At 41.1% G+C, this 20,452-nt stretch overlaps 1 protein-coding gene across 1 annotated transcript in view; it reads right to left on the reverse strand.

Moving 5' to 3' along the window:
* Positions 1 to 6,188: 6,188 nt before the first annotated feature.
* Positions 6,189 to 20,452, reverse strand: part of slc12a3 (solute carrier family 12 member 3) — a 163,448-nt gene continuing 149,184 nt past the window's right edge. Inside the window, exon 26 of the mRNA XM_030060541.1 lies at positions 6,189 to 6,673. Coding sequence (XP_029916401.1) covers positions 6,532 to 6,673 — 142 coding nt within the window. The 3' untranslated portion in view covers positions 6,189 to 6,531. The remainder of the gene's footprint in view (positions 6,674 to 20,452) is intronic.

The following is a 20,452-nucleotide window of genomic DNA, read 5'->3' on the forward strand; positions in this document are numbered from 1 at the left end:
TACAGAACGACGAAGAGCTTGGGAAATGTTTGGCCTTTTCCAAGGTTTCACTGAAAAACAAAGGATTTTTTTCATTTTACTTGGTCTACAGTTCTCGTATCACTTTGGAGGATGCCATGGCATGTGCATATCAGCTTGGAACTGCTGATCAAATGAAGGATGCAGCCCTCTCCCTGCATAACATCATTAAGAAGGCCTTCCTGGAGTCCAGTGTGTTGCCCTGGACACCTACTGCAGATGAACTACACCAGCGAGCAGATAAGCCATTGCCTGAGGAACTTGACAGGTTTCTCACCCTTGTCTTGTCTGGTGCTAGTGATTCTAAGGGCTCTAGTTTCCCGGCGCAGCGCGGGGTGGCGCAGTGAGGCAAACCCCGCGCAGAGCTAGTTTCGACCGGCGAAACGGCCGAGGCGGACAGTTTCCAAGTTTCGCAGACGGAGGTTCGCCAAGATGGGAGTGGCGGCGCAGCGGGGGGAGGTGCCGACAGATTCGGCTTGGCGCAGTGACAGTTTCGTGCCAAAAGGCTTTGCCGAGGTGCGCCAAAAGCTCGCCATCTGAAACCACGTCTACTTTCAGCGCAAGGCGGAGCGGAGCAGGCGCAGTGGAAGTTTGGCTGGCTGGCGCACATCACCAAAACCTCACAATCAGCACAAACGGTGCCAATCTCCTTTGATCTGACATCAGCTGTGACGGGACAGTTGATATGGAGATATATGTATGTGCTGATTGTGATCGTAGCATTGAATAGTGTTTTTTTTCGGTATTTATTGCATCGTTCATGTGCCTGACATTCCGGAAGCCTGCCTGTGAGGTTTTGGTGACGTGTGCGCACTGCTCGCCGGTCTCCGCTCCGCGCCTGTCTCCTGAGCTCCTCTCCGCCTGCGGCAATAGACCTCTATGTCAGTTGTGTAAACTTTCATTACGCCTTCGCGCAGCGCATTTTAAAGGCAAGGACAGGGGCTCATTTGATTGGTTACATGTGAATCGGCTGTGTCAAACCCACTCCACGCCTTCTCTCCTCCCTTGTGCCGGTAGGAGGGACGGCGGAGTACTTGCACCACCGAGAACGGCGTGCCAAACTTGGAAAATCCGCCTGGCCACACCCAGTTGGCGAAGCGCATCTGCACTACGCCCCCGCCTCGCCTGGTCTGCGAAACTAGAGCCCTAAGTGTGAGAAGACCCGCCGACTTGTGCTTTCTATAGGACAGGACCTCTGCAGAGCAGTGACAAATGGTGAGTGGAAACTTCCCAAGCACATACTTCTATGTGCCACAGTTCGTCACTTGTACCGCAGCAAGCAGCTGACCACCATTCTGCAGAGACTGGGTCACTGTGAGTCATACGATTTTGGGTTGGAGCTGGAGACTGCTGTGGCCAAGGCCATTGATGAAGTGTCAACCTTCCTCACACCCTCCATCATCACAGGGGACGGGAACGAGGTGTTCCACAATGAGTGGGACAACCTCAACAAAATCACAACAAATGTCCATGGCTCAAACATAGTCAACATTGCTGGAGGCATCATGGTCCAGGAGACAAAGCCTGGTGCCACAAGCAGTCAGGAGCGAACACTTCCTAGATATGACAGGAACATGGATCGTTGTCTGAAGCTTGAGACACCCGAGACCCTCCCTCTACTAAACATTGGTATCAGAGTGGGCCCCAAGTTCCCTGCAAATGCATCCTTCATCCCTCCTGCTGAGAATGACCAGATGTTCAAGTCCTGTCTCCAAGTGTACTACGTCTGGATTCTGAGCAGGTATGAGTGTTCCTAATCATAACTATGCATATATTTGACTTTTTGGTCTTTAGATGCAATTGGTTTTACTTAAGCATTATTTTAATTGTAGTGAAATAACGGTTCCAGGGTGATCTCAAGTAACAGCAAGCAGAAGATGCCAGGTCAGGGCGGCTTTATCTCATGCACTGGTGTTACTCCTCAAAAAAAGTCTACCATCAACTATTACATGCCTATCAACCAGCCCATCACACAGTATGAGGTAGTGCAGGAGCTCCTGAGGCAGTCTGAGGAAGCTACAGCTGAGGTCAGTCAGAAGTATACCATCAACACCTTTGATCTCGGTCTGTGCATGAAGGCCCTGCCACTTGTCTGGAAGTGTGCCATTCCACACCACCATGAACTACCTTGGCAGGATCACTAACCATAAGTGCCGTGGTTCAGGCTACGCTGAGATCCTCCTTGAGGCTCATCTGGTTACAAGTGGCTGCCTAAAGAGTGTGCTAAGTGGAAAGGCATACTCCAAGGCTCTCTTCTGTTTCAAGACCGTCTGCGAAGCACTGGAGCGGCTGCTGCTGGAACGCTTCATTGAGGAGGAGGATATCCAGCTCACACCTGAGGCTCTGCTCAACCTCATCAAGTCATGTGACCGACAGAACCTGAAACTTGCTCTTCAAGATGACTCCGCCCTCAACATCATCACGCATTATCTGGAGTACCAAGACAAGGTCCGCAAGGGTCATCTCGGCAAGACAGCAATGTTCTGGCTGTCTGTCATGGACCACGGGCGGCTAGTTTTCATGCTCCTCTTCTCTGTGAAGACCAACAACCTGGCACTTTTCCATAAGTGCAATGGGGATATGGCGGACTTGTTCTTTGCATTTGATGGTCAGAATTACGCCAGGTAATTATACTGAACAAAGTTATTGATTAAGATTGTGAAACTTCAGAGTTTATATAAAGTATAAGTCACATTCAACACTCAACAGCATTATTCCCACTTTATCAGGTACCTGGTCTGGTTTGAGGTCTTCTTGACCAACTTGGAACTGACTCACCCTGGCGCCACAGACCTCATGAAGAAAGGGGCCATCGCTGTGGCTCGTTCCCTCATCCCTGGTGCCCTGAGTGCTGTAGACAAGACCATGGAAGAGACCTTCATGAAGTTTGCGAAGTCTTCAGGTATGCAATGAAGGTCAAATTATAGAATAGTAGGTTATAGTGGCAGCTTGGTTTCTGTTGATTGTTAAATTGGAATTGATCCCATTTGCAGGAGGTCTGCACGGCATTTTCACTAACTTCCCAGCCTATCAGCACTGGTGCCGAACCACATCTGCACGAGCCCAGTACTTTGAGATGTTGCTGGAGATGTGTGGTCTTATCGATGACCCTGAGTTCCCCAAGGCTGGGAAACATCGTGAGCTGGACCCAGCCCAGATCAAGAAAAGTGAGGAGTCAGTCCAATCCACCATTGCTGCCATCAAGAGTTTCAACAACCCCTTCCAAATGACAAACAAGGAGCGCCTCTACTCTCTCGCCTCCGGTGCTCCTGTCTCCCTTGAGGTCGAGGTTGATGTCCTCCGTGCTGAGGCTGTTGGCAAGGCTGCCAAGGAGTCACATAGCCTCGTATCAAACATCCCCCAAACAAAACCTTGTCACATCTCCCAAATTTGGGAACCAAATAGCTGGGCTAACAGGACCGAGGTTGACAGCTCCTGAATCACAGTACCGGGCGTCAGATACAGTCACACGGTCTACAAGTCCCCCTGCGATTCCAACGACCAACCGCCATCTCCCAATTTTAAAGCCAAAGTAGCTGTGCTAACCTGACCAAGGGTGACAGCTCCTGAATCCCAGTACCGGGCGTCAGGTTCAGTCACACGGTCTGGTATCCAAACACTTGCACAAGCCCCCTTGCGACTCCAGCCACCAACCGCACCCTAACCAAATCCCACTCTAAAAACTCAATTGTCTAGCACTAACACACCCAACCCCAACCCAAAACCTAACCATAACCTCTTTTAAACTTCAACTAAAACCCAACCGTCTCCTAACCCTAACCCCTCAAAACCATCCCCAACCTTAGCCTCTTATAATAACATTAACCCCAACCTTTTCCTAACCCTAATCTTAACCTCCTAAAACCATACCTAACCTTAATTCTTTTAAACCAGCCCTAAACCTAACCTTATCCTAACCCTAACCTCCTAAAACCTTACCTAACCCTAACCTTAACTCTCTTAAACCAGCCCTAAGCCTAACCTTATCCTAACCCTAACCTTAACCTCCTTAAACCATACCTAACCCTAACCTTACTCTTCTTAACCAATCCTAAACCTAACCTTACCCTCACCCCAGATCCAACTAAACCAAGTCTGACAGTTCCTGAATCCCAGTACCGGGCGTCAGGTTCTGCCACATGGTATCACACTAACCCCGCACCTCGGTCAAGGCGTGTTGTTCTTCAGGGTTTTGGCAGTCCAGTAACGTGCGAGGGCCAGTGCCTTTTAACCCGAAAACTCACAACTATGCTGCTTGTACTACCGAAATTGGAGATGAAGTTGGCATGAGATATCGAGTTCCAAAGTAACTGTCCAATAATTTATTCTTCTAAGGACTTAACAACAATTCAACAGTGCAGTTTATTCCTGTAAGACTTTATTTATTCCTGTAAGACTTGACAACAATTTAACAGTGCAATATCCCAGTGTGAGAGATGTATATAGGTATGCTAATAACATTAAAAAAAAAAAAAAAAAAAAGTAGGAGTTTTCCGACACCTCCACTGGAGGCTCCTCCACAAATTTACTTTACTTTCAATAAAATATGTTTTGATTGCAGTGTTAATAGTTTTGCACTTAAATCTATTTTTTGATTGCAAACCTGTTCTATTTGATTACATAACAAAGAAACAAAAATTACTCCATACCCCATTTAGTCCAACAGTTTGTGAGCATGCTGACTACATTCAGTAACATTTTCTAATTTTTATATCAATCAGTGAATTATCCTGAGTTCATAAACAGAAGGAAGTGTACAGTATAGCATAAAATTAGTTTCAACTGAGCCAGTTAAAAAAAAAAGTACATAACAAATCTGCACTTATTCAGTGATGTTGAAAAGTACCTGTCCTGTGTCCTTGTTGCATTAAAATCCAAAAGGACACAGAAAACTCACTATTGATGTGTCCAAGTGCTGACTCAGCACCTAATCTCTCCCTCGATGAATGGGAGTGAATGATTCAGTGAAGGAGGCCAATTCAAAACAGAGCTAACACAGCCATCGAGGCTATGGCTGCCACTGAACTAAAGATAGTGCACCAGTAATCAGTCATGGGATCCACTTGACACACTCACACTTTATTTTTTGTATTTGTTTTAAATGTTGTACCTGTTCAACCATATTCAAATCATATACCTTATAGCACCCATATAATGTGTTTAAACAAATCATTTTTGCATATAAATGACTGACCCCTTAAAAAGATTAACAATTAATTTCCCATGAAATCAAAGAAAAGCGACAAAGAAATCTGAACCCAGTAATGGGTACAGATTTATCAAATGACACTGAAATGACCAGAAACAGAAAGTTTTTGTAATTACATGATTACATGACAAACTTGCATCCTCAGCAGTTATAAAGACAAAGTACCGTATTGATCTGAATATAATACGATATTTTTTCCATTGAAAATGCCCTGAAAAAACGCCCTCGTCTAATATTGGGGGTCTAAGCAAATACACATGTATTGTAGTACTTGCATATGTTCCGTGCTTGAATACAGCACACTTCCCCCGCTCTGGCACGGTTGGAAGGGATGTGCTCCAGCACGGTATGGGCGTTCATGCACGAGCACATGAACGCGCGAACAACGTAAATCATGCAACTTTCCCCCTGCCTCCGCAAAATCGATTAACGCGCGCAGCGCGATTACCAGCGAATGGCCGCATTGCACAATCAATAATCAACCATGTTGTCTGTGTTGCTGTCCATGGTGCTGCTACAACCGCGTATAAACAAAAGTTGATTTATGATGAAAGGTATATAGGGCAGTCTGTGTGTGCCGCGCACCTGTCAGATCCAGCAGACCTGACCGGGTGGGTACGGTGCCGGCTGCGGCACCAGCCGGCATCAGGTGGGCTGGCCACCTGGTTGAATGTAGCAGCCAGCTGACATGCTGCTCCGGCTGTCAGTTGGACGCTTTCTGAAGTTACCTCTGAGACTGTCAAGGTAAATAAACATCCCTTAACCCTGGCCCTGAGTGCAATGTGAGGCGGTGGCGGTCTCAGAAAGAAGAGCTAAAAAATGCCCACAGCCAGAGAAGGGCTTCTCGTGGTCCAAAAACTGGTCGATTCAATGAGACTGACAGGAGGGTGTGCGATTTTGTGAATGAGAAATGTAGTGAAGGACTGCCCGTTATGACGGCTGTGATGCAGCAAAAAGCACTTGAAGTTGCCACAGAGCTCAACATACCCCGCACGGGTCCCACAGACCCGAATACCTTATGAGGGTTAAAGGCACTGAAAGAAACTAAATCTGGAAGCTTCAGGGTAGTTTGGAGGGTGTCCCAATCGGCAGGGGCAGCATATTTAAATGCCTGAGTTTAAAGCTACCATGGGCTGGTGTCGCAGAATGTCCATATAAAAAGTATATTTCCAAAAAAGGGTCTTGAAAAAGAGGGGTCGTCTTAAAATCAGGGTCGTCTTATATTCAGATCAATACGGTACTTTCTAAGTCAAGGCAAAATTGTCAGAAGTATACTGAGTTGTAAATGTTGTCCATCATTATTGTCACTGGCAGTAAAAGGTGAGAACATTTTCCTGGTTCCCTCTGATCATCAGGACTGGAGGTCTCAAGTCACGTGACACGAAGTCCAGCCATGCTAGGTAAAGAGTACTAGGACAAATACCTCTCCTCCCCACTGGCATGGTGCTGTCAGTAGACACACATAAACACATGCAGATGTACAGTCAGACAAGAAATATATACAATAGTACATACAGCATCACACCAGAGACAGTTTCACAAAAGAGTTAGGTTCACTTCACTGCCTGTCATAAGTACAACATCACCTACCTGTGGCATGATGAGATAAGTGATGATATTTACCCAGCACATAATACAATGCTAAGAAATGTTATCCTTTATTTAGCCAGATAAAACTCACTGAGATAAAATGCAATCTCTTTTTCAAGAGTGACCTGGCCAAGAGGGCAGCACATTAAACACATGACTAAACAAGTTCCATGACATGGAAAAACAAAACAAACAAAAACAATTACAAGGCTTCGATGTAGTAGGCAGTAAATGAATTCAAGGACAGGAGCATTTCCCACAAAGTTCATGCTCCAGATCCTGAAGGGTGTCCTTAAAGACACTGAAAGAAACTAAATCTGGAAGCTTCAGGGTAGTTTGGAGGGTGTTCCAATCGGCAGGGGCAGCATATTTAAATGCCGTTTTGCCTCTTACCGTTTTTACTTTTGGAACAATCAGTGGGAGCGCAGACCATAATGACTCTGGCTTCTTTGGAGGAAAACGTTTAGATAACTAGGAACCAGGCCCCAAAGAGATTTGTAAATAAAGTTCAACCAGCGTGTTCGCCTGCGTACAGACAGAGATGGCCAGCCTGATTTGGCATACAGGGTACAGGGGTGGGTGAGCTATTTACAACCGGTTACAAATCGTAATGCACAATGGTACAAAGTATCGCGAGAAGGCAAACATTTGGCAGAGGCATTCATATACAGTATGTCCCCATAATCAAGTAAAGGCAAAAATGTTGCAGACACCAGATATCTCCTAGCTGCCAAGGAAAAGCAAGACTTGTTTATAAAATAGAAACCTAGCTTGATCTTGAGCTTAGTGACCAGGCTGGCTATATGAGCCTTGAAGGACAGTTGGCTATCAATGATGAAGCCAAGATACTTATAACTTGGGACTATCTCAATGACATTTCCTTGAAACGTACAAGGTCTGGGGGAATATCTAGTGACCTAACACTGGAGAACAGCATGACCTTTGACTTATCTGCATTTAGAACCAGCTTAAGCTTCTGCAAGCAGAACTGAACAACATCAAAAGCTGTCTGTAAAGATTCAAAGGCACTTAAAGCAGATGACACACAGCAATAAATTATAGTGGGAGATTCTGGCAGAGATCATTGACATAGATTGACAACATGGGCCCTAGCACAGAACCTTGTGGTACCCCTTTTGATACAGTAAGAAAGGATGATTTAGACCCTTCAAGCTGGACACATTGCATTCTGGCAGATAAGTAGTTGTTAAACCAGGAAGTTGCTTGTTTTGAAACGCCAATGTGGAGGAGCTCAATGATTAAGATGTTGTGATCGACTATATCAAACGCTTTCGATAGGTCATCAATAATGTCATTAGTCACATTTAGAGCAGCAGTAACAGTGCTGTGCTGTTTCCTAAAGCCTGACTGGAATGTAGATAGAATGTTGTTAGAATCTAGGAACTCTTTAAGTTGGTCACTGACAAGCTTTTCAAAAACCTTTGATAAAAAAAAGTTTTGATATTGTACAAATGAGTACCATATTCACAGCATAACAACCAATCACAATCAGACAAAAAAAATTGTTCTCCAACTGCCCCAATCATTGTTTTTTTCTTTTTCTTAATTAGGGGCCGGGCAGCTTAAGCTGCCAGGTAAGATAGAGTGAGATAGAGGCCAGTCCTTGGCATTGAAGATTGCAAGTTCAAGCCTTAGCTTGTGCAACATTCCCATGTGCGAAAACATTAGAATGCCACCTTCCTATTTTCCACTGTCATGGACTTCACATATCTCTGCCCTGGTTTAAAAAAGCTCAGAAACAGCTGTATTTCCTAAGGAAACTTAAGAAAGCAAAATTCCCACGCCAAGTTCTTGTCAACTTCTACAAAAGAGCGATTGAAAGCATCCTAACTGGAAACATCACAAACTGGCATGGGATGTGCACGGCCCAGGACAGGAAGACTGCAACAAGTGATTAAAACTGCCCAAAACATCATTGGTACCCATCTACCAAGCCTCAGTGATATCGGGGAGGTGAGGTGCCTGCGCAGAACCAAAAAGATCCTAAAAGACAACACCCACCCCAGCCACAGCCTGTTCACCCTGCTGCCATCAGGCAAAAGATACAGAAGTATTCGCTGCCATACCACCAGACTACAGAGCAGCTTCTTCCCTCAGGCTGTGAGACTACTAAATGCACCATCTGCACTCCTCCATGTTTAACAATTTTATTTTTTATACAATCAATTAATCAGTCAAGAGGGAACCACATTTTAATTTTATTATACAACCTGTTGTATAATGACCAATAAACTTCCTTGTATCCTTGTATCCTTGTATCCTATTTTCCACTTGTTGCTCAGAATTGCCTAAAATTGCCCGGCCCCGACCATTGCTGCACAACAGCTATAATTAGGGCCCGAGCGCTTAAACAGCGCGAAGCCCTATATTGTTATATTGTTAAAAATTCCTACAAAAATATGTAGTTTTGAAGCCCTATTGTTTTTGCTTCGTTTTTTCTTCTTATTATTACTATGCAGATGGAAAGAGGACAAAAATTCCTACAAAAATATGTAGTTTTGATGTGGATTGGACCAAGTTTGTGGGAGCTATGAAGAGTTTTCAAACATTTTTGCTCTGCTCTGCACTCTGCCTGGACATGTGAGTCACTCTAGCTGCCTCAGGAATGCGCAATACACACCCATTGTAAGAGCTCAGAGGGAGCAGAAAACACTCTCAAACTAAAACTGTCATAACTCAAAAACGGTAAAAGATAGCAAAATCATGTAAATGGGAAATTTATAGATCCAAGTCTCGTGCCTCGTTTAAACTTTGAATCAAGTCTGTAACTCAAACGGTGACCAAGCTGTGACACCTAAAACAGAGGTGGGTTTTCTGGATTTCTCCATTGGATTGAATGAGGATTTCTCTATCTGCCTGCATTTTTGTGTGATCATGCCACAGCTGCCAGTACTCGTGTCGGTCACACACTAGGACATCCGCGGCCTTTCAAAATAAAAGCCCAAAACTCTTTCAAAATAAAAGCACCGAAACATACCCTTAAAACTGGCACAAACTGACGAATTGTCTACACTTCGACACACGCGCCGTCCCCGACGTGCACGGGGGGGCGAGGGCCCGTCCAACGCTGCTTGCAGCTTTAATTTCAATTTGTCTTTAAAACTGACTTTGAGAAGAGAGAATCCATTATACAATATTGCACAACATGCTGTGTCAGTGTTCAGATCAGATCAGATCAGATGAACTTTATTGTCCCCAAGGGGAAATGTTTTAAGCTAAAATGTGCCAGAAGGGGCCGCAGTTGCAGTACCACAATCATAGTAACATAAAAAACAATAAGGTTAAGACAGAGCATGGCCCAAAAACAAACACACTGAAAGCATACAATTAAAAAAAATAAAAAAAAGCTCAGCAGTCAAAGAATAAATAGATAAAAGTTAATAACAACTGATAAGACTGGGTATAAATAAGGATAAGTCATGCAATTGAGCAGCCAGTTGAATGAATATGGTAAGATCATAAGGAATTTAAAATAACATTTTGGTGCTATCATTGATCTAGTGGGCACAGATGTAATACTAACACCTACTGCAAGCAGACATCTTCTCCTGACCTGCAACTTAAACAAAAGACTTCACTACATTTCTTGTGGAACACTGCCACCTGAAGGAAGAGGAAATACAAGCTTTTTATTTAGCAGTTCCACAGAAGATGGGAGAAAAGCAAACCTGTCGCGATTACTTTTACTTCTGAGAGATCTATATCATCTGCCCGAAGGTAGCAGGGTATATTCAGAAAATAAAATGTGAGTATGGTTGTTCAAGATGTTATGAGCCAGGTCAACTACCTTTTGCTCAAAAATGGTTTGGATGGACAGATAACACTGGTCAACAACAAATTTATTGTTTAAGTTTTTTGAGCTGATTTAGGATAATTTTGGTGTGCTGAATCCAAAAATCACATTGGTTTTGCTCAATCAGGTCAACTTTCTGAACTATGCCACATATTGTCTTTTTAACATTTTTGCTTACATTTATGGGCATTTTCACGTCCTATGATACAAAATTCTTTCATATTTCTTGCAATAAACAAATTCTGAAGATTTTACTTTTGCCAATTTATGATTAATGGTAGAAGATGGTAAATTTTTTGTTGGGGCAACAGTCCGGCTTCACCAAGTACCCATGCTTTCTGTGTATGTGGGATAGTGGGGACACTGCTCAGCATTACACAAAGGACTGGCCGGTGCGGCAGGAACTGGTGCCTTGCAGAGCAAAGAATGTCATCAACATTCCTCTGGTAGACAGAGACAAGATTCTCTTCCCACCACAGCACATAAAGCTCGGCTTGATCAAACAGTTCACCAAAGCTCTAGATAAGGATGGTGGCTGCTTCGCCTACTTGTGCCATGCTTTTCCAGGATTAACCATAGAGAAGTTGAAAGTTGGCATCTTTGATGGTCCTCAAATCCGTCAGCTCATCAGAGATCCTCAGTTTGAAAACTCAATGAACGAAGTGGAACTGGAAGCATGGAAGGCTTTTGTTCTGGTCGTGAAGAACCTTCTTGGCAACAACAAGGCCAGGAACTATGCAGACCTTGTCACCAATATGCTGACTGCTTTCAGAAACCTTGGATGCAACATGAGCATCAAAATGCATTACTTATTCTCACATATGGATCGGTTTCCTGAGAATCTGGGATCAATGAGTGATGAGCAGGGAGAGAGATTCCATCAGGACATAAAAGAGATGGAGGCCAGGTATCAGGGATGCTGGGATGCAGTCATGATGGCTGATTACTGCTGGACTCTGAAGAGAGACATCCTTGCTGCTGAGCATTCGAGGGGTTTGAAGAAACAAAAGTTCATGCCCTGATTTTTGCACAATGACGACTTAATGTTCAATTTACATGTACTTACCTTTATCAATGTCTATTATTCAATTTACAGGAATTAAAGTTTGTAACACTTAATAAATACATCCTGTTAGAAAATGATTTTTTTTTTTCTCTTAAAACCTATTTTGGGTGAGAACTATATAAAAAATCAACTGATAAAGTCACAAAAATGTAATCAATTTTGTGAGAAGATCAAATTTTTCAAAATCAAATTAGCAAAAAAACCTGACCTGATTGAGAAAAATAGATGTAATTTTTGGATTTAGTGGTGCAAAATGGTCCTAATTCAGTTGAAAAAACCTAGACAACTTGCAAAAAAAAAAAAAATTTTGTAACCCAGTGTAATCAGTTTTGCTGATCACTTTCATAGCTGTTTTCACTATTTTTCAATTTTTGATCTAAGCTGAACAATGAGTGTGCCAAACCACACAATATCTTATGAGACCACTAAGCACAGCATTATAGAATGTCTCTATAATCTTTGGGCTCACATAAAAGAGCTGGAGCCTCCTAAGAAAGTGAATTTGTTGGCCCAGTTTGCTACATAGATAATCAATGTAATCATTCCACTTAAGATAATTTTCTATATAGATGCCTAGGTACGAGTTTACCCACTCACTGACAGGATCACCAGATCATGATCTCTCACCGCATTTGGGTTAAAGAGCATTTCTTTTGTTTTTTTTGGTATTTAAGATACGGTGGTTGCTCTTGCACCAAGCCTGGAAGTTGACTATCTCACTGTAATAAGCAAATGGGCAGTCATCAGCTTAAGCAAACTTAGTATGATACTGTCATCCAAGAATTTTATAATACAGTTGTTAGGACGTACAACACTAACTGCGGCATCCTCAGTGCTGCACCCCGCCCTATAAGCAAATTGCAGGGGATCCTGGTAGGCTGCCTTAGCTTTAAAAAGATTGACAATAACTCTCTCAAAGCCTTTCATGATAACACATGACAGTGAAATCGGTCTAAAATCCTTGTTTTTGGATGGAGAAGGTATGGAAAGATTATAGATTTTTTTCCACAGTGTAGGGAATGTGTGAGTATCGAGTGACTGCTGGAAAATAGGACACCAAGCAGTTTTAAGTTCAGAGGAGCTTTTTTTTTTTTAGCAAGGTGGCAGGCAAACCATCAGGGCCAGTTGATTTCCTAGTGCATACTTTACTGAGAATAGACTGAACCTGTTTGGGTGTGATTAGAAGACGGTCAGATGGATTACAAGTGAGAAAAGAGTCAATGTCGAACCCCTCAGATATCTTCTGAGGTGCATTCATATAAAATCTGAGAAAGTAATTATTTACAATGAATGAATGAATGAATGAATGAATTTTATTTCGAACATGTCTAAAAGAAAAAGAAAGAAAGAAAGAAATACTGAAACAAAAAGTGTATGTACATACATACATACATGCATACGTAAACAAAACAAAATAATAATACAAGCATCATCATATCATAATAACCCCAAGTTCGAAACAGGAAAGAAGTATGCACTTTTTTAAATTTCCCACCCCTTCCCTACCCATTATAGTTTATATATCTATTACAACTTTATCCATATATATATATATATATATATATATATATATATATATATATATATACACATATACATATATACACATACATACACATACATACACATATACATACATATACATATACATATATATACACATATACATACATATACACACATACACACATTTACATCTACATACATATATATATATACATATACACATACATATATATATATATATACATATATATACACACATATATACACATACATACATCTTTATCCATTTTTTATCCACACACATTTTTATCCATATCACTGTATATATTCTACATAGATATCCATATCAATAAACATGTTTACCACGGCCATTAAATTATATAATAATTGGTCTATACTACATAATTACCCCTATCTGCTTATCCTTTATCATTTCAGCAATTTATTTTATCCCTCATCTTCCATATACCTATTTATAAATAATTTTTTGTACCTCTTTTTAAATATATTTATGTTTGTACTTTGTTTTATCTCTTGCTCCAAACTGTTCCACAAAGTCACCCCACAGCATGATATACACATACTTTTCATCGTTGTTCTTACTTTATGTTTTTTGAAATTTAGTTCCCCTCTTAGATTATAACCTCCTTCTCTTTCTGTGAATATTCCCCGGATATTTTTTGGCAGTAGATTATTTCTTGCTTTGTACAATATCTGTGCTGTTTTAAATTTGACTAGATCTGTGAATTTCAATGTGCATGATTTTATAAATAGCGGGTTTGTGTGTTCTTTGTATCCTGCTTTGTTTATTGTCCTTATTGCTCTTCTGAAGTGTGTATATCGGCTGTAGAGTGCTTTTGTAGCTGTTACCCCAGACTTCCACACAGTAGGTTAGGTACGGTAAAAACAGTGAATAGTACAGAATATGCAGTGATTTAGTATCCAGAAAATGACTTATTTTTCCAAGAATTGCTGTGCACTTGGCTAGCTTTGCTCTTACATGGCTTATGTGAGGTTTCCAGCAGAGTTTGTGGTCCAAGATTACACCAAGAAATTTTATTTCATTTACTCTTTCTATTTGTGTATTATCAATTACCAGTTCTACATGAGGTTCTGTTTTATGTCTTCCAAACACTATAATCTTTGTTTTGTTCAGGTTTAATGATAATTTATTTCTGTCAAACCACAGTTTGAGTTTGTTCATTTCTGTTGTAATCATCTCCAAAATCTGCTGTAAATTCTCCCCTGAATAAAAGATATTGGTATCATCTGCGAACAGAACAAATTTAAATAGTTGTGATACTCTGCATATGTCATTAATGTACATTATAAATAACTTTGGACCTAGTACTGACCCCTGTGGTACTCCGCATGTGACTTTCATGTACTCTGATTTATGCTCACCTATTTGGACAAACTGTTGCCTGTTTCTTAGATAGCTTTTCAACCAGCTCAACCCTGCCCCCCTTATTCCGTACCTTTCTAGTTTTTTTAGTAATGTGCTGTGATCGATGGTATCAAAGGCTTTTTTAAGGTCCAAAAATATGCCTATTGCTATTTTTTTGTTATCAATACAATCTGTAATTTCTTCTATTAATTCGATTAATGCTAGAGATGTTGATCTGTCCGTTCTGAATCCATGTTGACTTTCTGATAGTAGGTTGTGTTTTTCAATGAATTTGTCTAGTCTGTGCGTAAATAGTTTTTCAAGTATTTTAGAGAATTGGGGGAGTAAAGAAACAGGCCTGTAGTTTGTGAAATTGTGTCTATCTCCTGACTTAAACAGTGGTATCACTTTTGCTATTTTCATTTTATTTGGAAATGTACCTGATTGAAAAGACAAGTTGCAGATGTGTGTTAGTGGTTTTGCAATTCCTTCAATAACCTTCTTCACTGTGGTCATATCGATATTGTTCCAGTCTGTAGAGGTTTTATTTTTACAATTTCTTACTATTTCAATAATTTCTTTTTCATCAACTGCTTCTAGAAAAATTGTACTTGGATTTCTGTCCCACAAATCTTCCACACCACCACATTCTGTTGTTGCTGGTTCCCTTATTTTTGCAGCTAATTCTGGTCCCACATTTACAAAGAATCTGTTAAAACCATTCACCACGTCTTCCATATTATTAATGGTCTTGTCATTTTCAGTGAAGTATTCCAGGTAATTCGTAATTTTGGATTCTTTTCTCACCATGCCATTAAGAACATTCCATATACCCTTAATATTATTTTTATTATTATCCAATAATTTATTATAATATTCTTTCTTACATATCCTCATAATGTTAGTTAGTTTATTTTTATATTTCTTATACTTTTCCTCTGCCTCTATAGTTCTGTGCTTTATAAATTGTCTGTATAGTCTCTGTTTCTTTTTACAAGCCTTCTGTAGCCCCTTAGTGACCCACGGACTATTTATATGTTTGTGTTTTTTCCTGTATTGTTTTATAGGACAATTTCTATCATATGCCAAGTTAAATATTGTTAGAAATTTCTCATATGCTTTATCAATATCTTTTTCTTTGTAAATAATTTCCCAGTTCTGTATCATTAAGTCATTTTTTAGTGCAATCATAGTTTCCTCTGTTTTAATTCTCAAGTATTTATAATTATTGCTTTCCTTTTTCTTTCTGTAGTTACCGTAATATGCAGTAAAAATAGGTAGGTGGTCACTGATGTCTGTTAGTAAGAGGCCGCTTTCTGTATTGTTTTCCAGAATATTCTTAAATATGTTGTCTATTAAGGTGGCACAGTGAGAAGTGATCCTGCTTGGTTTGGTGATTGTTGGATATAGGCCCATGCTGAACATTGAGTTTATAAATTCTTCTGTCGCTATGTGTTTCTTTGGATTCAAGAGGTCAATGTTGAAGTCACCACATATGTACAGTATCTTCTGTGTTGTTGCCTTTGTGAACATGCTTTCCATCCAGTCTCTAAATGCTTCAATATTTGATCCCGGAGATCTATAGATACAACTAATCATTATATTCTTCATCTTTTCTAAACAAATTTCTATTGTAATGCACTCAAGTAAGTCATCCACAACTGCAGTCATTTTTTCGATAATTCTATATTTCAACCCATTTTCAATGTATAATGCCACTCCTCCTCCATTTTTGTTCTTTCTGTTGATATAATTACATTCATAACCATCTAGTTCAAAGTTTGCACCTTTCTTGTCATTGATCCAGGTTTCTGATATAGCTATTATACTAAATGGAGTACTGAACTGACTGAGATATTCCTTGATTTTGTGGTAGTTGGCATATAAACTTCTGCTGTTGAAGTGAATAATTGTTATTTTGTGCTCGAGTCTAACTTTGGCATTATACTGATTTTCTGTGTAGTAACTGCAGGAGTTGTTGATAGTACTCAGTAGGTTGTTCTCCGGGTCAATATTATTTTCAATATCTTGCTCTTTATGTTCTGTGTAAATGAAAGTGTCCAGCTCTCTTGTCCTGGTCATGATTATGAAGTGTGTTCAGCCCCTGAGTGTGATCATTTCCTCGCTCGTTTACATCAAAGTTTGTCTAGTTCCTCAATGTCTCGGATGACCAGGACCTTTGCTTCTTCAGGGGTTCCTTTCAGTTTAATGAACACCTTGCAGTTTTGTGTCCAAGTATTTTGTATTTTTCCTTGCTTCCTCAGCAGTCTAGCTTTTCTGGCTATATCTGCATTTTTTTTGGTCAAATGTTCATTTAAATAGACATCCAATCCTTTCAGTTTTCTCCCCTGTTTTAATAGTTCCATTTTGTGCTTTCTGTTGGCAAATCTTATTATTATGGCTGGTTTGCCCGTGTTGTTTCTCCGTGAGAGTGGGTGACATGCTTCGATGTTTTTGTTGTTTACCTCAATCCCCTTGGAGTGAAGAAACACTGTCACCTGCTGCTCCACAGAGTTGGCGGTCTCCTCGCTCTGGTCCTCTGCGTCTCCTCCCGACACTGCCCGTGCATATGACCGGGGTTTGATCTGCAGCCCGGTCACAATGATGTCATTCATACGTGTGTATTGCTCCAGATCAGCCACTCGATTCTCGAGAAAGATGATCTTTTTTTCTTTCTCTATGAGCTGCATCCGCAGTGCCTTGACCACCTCCACCAGGTCCAGGATGTTCCTCTGCTGGTGCCTGACAGTAGAGACTTCCTCACCCAGAAAGTCGAGGGATTTCTTGATGTCTTCTATCTCCTCGACCGAGGGAGCTCTCTTCGGGGCCATTGCGCTGGATTTTGTTGTTGTTACGCTGCTGGCTGACAAGTTGTCGGCTCCGGCTGGCAGCCTAGTCGGCTAGTTAGCGCGCTAGCTCGACTTGGCTTACCCAGCTACCGGCTTCGCCGGCTATCAAAGTCCGTCTTCCACAATCGGTGTCGCAGTCCAGGCAGTGGTCACAACCAGTAATCTCTGTCAATCAGTCCGAAGTCCGTAATCCAAAATCAGTTGCCAGTGAGAGAAATAACTTTCAGAACCAGGGACAACTCGCAGAGTAAACACAGGAGACGGGAGACAATAATTGCACACTCAATCATTCGTAGTGACGTCTCCTGTTTGAGTTTATGTTTGTCATTTTTTTCATGCAGTCACAGATCATTTAGTTGTCCACTGACTTAACACTCCCTTCCAGTGAAGCTCGATATCTGCTTCTGGCCTTCCTCAGCAGCTGATTTAGTTCTTTTTGTGCTACAGCCACTGCCACTCTGTCTCTATTTTTAAAAGCCAGTTTTGTTTTGTTAATTCAGGTTTTTACCTCTTTTGTTATGTATGGCTTATTATTAGGGTAGTGTAGGATGTCTTTTTTAGGAATAACAATGTCAGTGCAGAATTTTTTATAGTCTGTGAATGGTCTCCGTGGCCTCATTCAGGTCGAGGTTATGAAAGATACTCCAGTACGTGCTCAAGAAGCATCCTCTCAGCGTTTCCACGCTGTTCAAATCCTCTACTGTCAAAAAATAATCATTTGTGCAGGAATATCTTTCTGCACAAATGCCTCTACCACCAAGTCAGAATTTTGACCCTTAAAATTACCTCGTAAAAAACAAATAACTTTTAACAGACTGAGTCATGCATATCAAAGTGCTTGTGCTTCTTCTGTATATATTATCAGGCATACACAGTCATACAAAAAACTTCTATACTCAAAAGATGGCCGCTGCTGCACAGACGTGAACGTTTGTTGCTGCCACAGTCTGTTTTAATTTGCTTTACTTATGTCTGGCTTACATATCTAAACTAATACCGACCACAAACTTTTAAACCTGGAACGGGATTCCAAACCGACGCCAAACTTTGTTTGCTCTCTACCATGGGCGAAGCGGTTTCCAACCAAGCCATCTGGGAATCCATTCAGCAGATGAGAAATGACATGCTTGCTCACTTTGATTCAAAAATGGATCCATTACAATCAAGTCTTAAGACAATACAAGGATCTCTGTCAACAATAGCAGAGCACGTGAAAGAGCTGGAGCAGCGCATCAGCGCAAATGAGGACAACTTCACGGATTTGGATAAACGAGTTCTAAAGCTTGAGAAGGAAAATTCATACCTAAAGGAGAAGGTAGAGAACCTCGAGAACTGGAGCAGGTCCTCTAATCTTCATTTCCTTCACATACTTGAAGAGGCCGAGGGCCGGGATATGATGAGCTTCGTGAAGCAGCTGATTCCACTTCTCCTCAGGAAAGAGAACTTTTCGGCCCTGCCGGTTATCGAACGAGCCCACCGCTCACCAACCACACGTAAACAAGACTCCAGAGCTAACCCGAGGCCAATCCTGGTCAAATTCCTCCATTTCCAGGATAAACTGAAGATCCTTCGGCTTGCCCAGATGAAAAAAGAGCTCATCTTCCAGGGTGCTCGAGTCCACATCTATCCTGACTACAGTGCGGGACTGGTTCAGAAGCGTCGCCAGTTCGACCACATTAAAAAGAAACTTCGTGACCTGGATATTAAATATTCCCTACTGTATCCTGCAACACTGAGAGATGTTATGGATGGAAAACCAACTCTGTTCCGCTGTCCTGACGATGCCGAGACTTTTCTACATGACAACTGTTCTTCTTCGCAAAAATTCCGGGTGAAATTCTCTTTAAATGTCTCCTTTGTGCCTTGTTTTGCCTCACGTAGCACTATATCACAAGTTTTGAAAAATGTCACAAAATATAACACATTTTGCTCTGTTTTTATCATTTTGATGCCGGTATGCTTGGTCTGAGGCCATGCTGCAGGTTACCATAGAGACCAATGTTGTTTGCCGTAAATCGTGACGTAAGAGGTCGCGTCGCAATGAACTGTCGTAAAACCCCCTGAGACTATATTAATGGACTGAAGAGACTCGTTTCCCTTGTATTTCTTTTGATGTAACGACAGTCTTAAGTTAAAAAAATATTTATTTAACTGACTGATTAGTAACCTTTATGTCAATGATGTCCTATAACTAAGTTAAATAATTTAAAATCCTCAGTTAAAACACATTCTCTGTTGTCAGACTTTTCCTTTCCTCATTGGGATGTTAGATTTTTCTTTCTTTCTTTCACATGTTGGGCTCTTATTTTGGTGGCACTCCCTCTATACTTCTCTTTTGGCAGACTGAGCTCACTTTTTGCTGTGTTCTACTTGGCCAGTTTTTCTCCTGTGCATATACCTGTGGGTATGTGCTTTATATGTATGTCTGTGTGTTTGTGTTTGTCTGTACATGTCTTTGTGTAATATCTTATGTTATTTTGTATAAGTGTATTTGTGTCCACTGCTCTCTTCCTCTAGCACAATCCGTCCACCCCCAAAACCACAGCCTTCTCTATTACCTACCCCCGGAATACTATGCTGTATATTTATGTATACAGGTCTGTCTTATTAATTTCTCCTGACTTATGAACTCTTTGAAAGGTTTACATATTATCCATCTAAATATCAGGAGCCTACCATCTAAAATGGACCTGTTAAAGGCATGGGTCTCTTATAACAAGCCCAGTGTAATCACTTTGTCTGAGACATGGCTGCATGATAGTATTTCTAATAAGGAAATCCACCTTGATGATTATGTTTTGTACAGAGCTGATAGAGGGTCTCGAGGTGGCGGAGTAGCTACATATGTTTCATCTAACTTATCCTCAGAACTTGTTACACCAACAGAACACCCTTTTAACTTTGAATGTATTTTTGTAAAATTAACTCTTTATGCAAATAAGCACCTAACCATAGGAAATATTACCACAACGTTTTCTTTTTACGGACACTTTTAGAAAAACAAATGTTTTAC

This window comes from Myripristis murdjan, chromosome 9 (genome assembly GCF_902150065.1).
Source record: "Myripristis murdjan chromosome 9, fMyrMur1.1, whole genome shotgun sequence".
Classification (NCBI taxonomy): domain Eukaryota; kingdom Metazoa; phylum Chordata; class Actinopteri; order Holocentriformes; family Holocentridae; genus Myripristis; species Myripristis murdjan.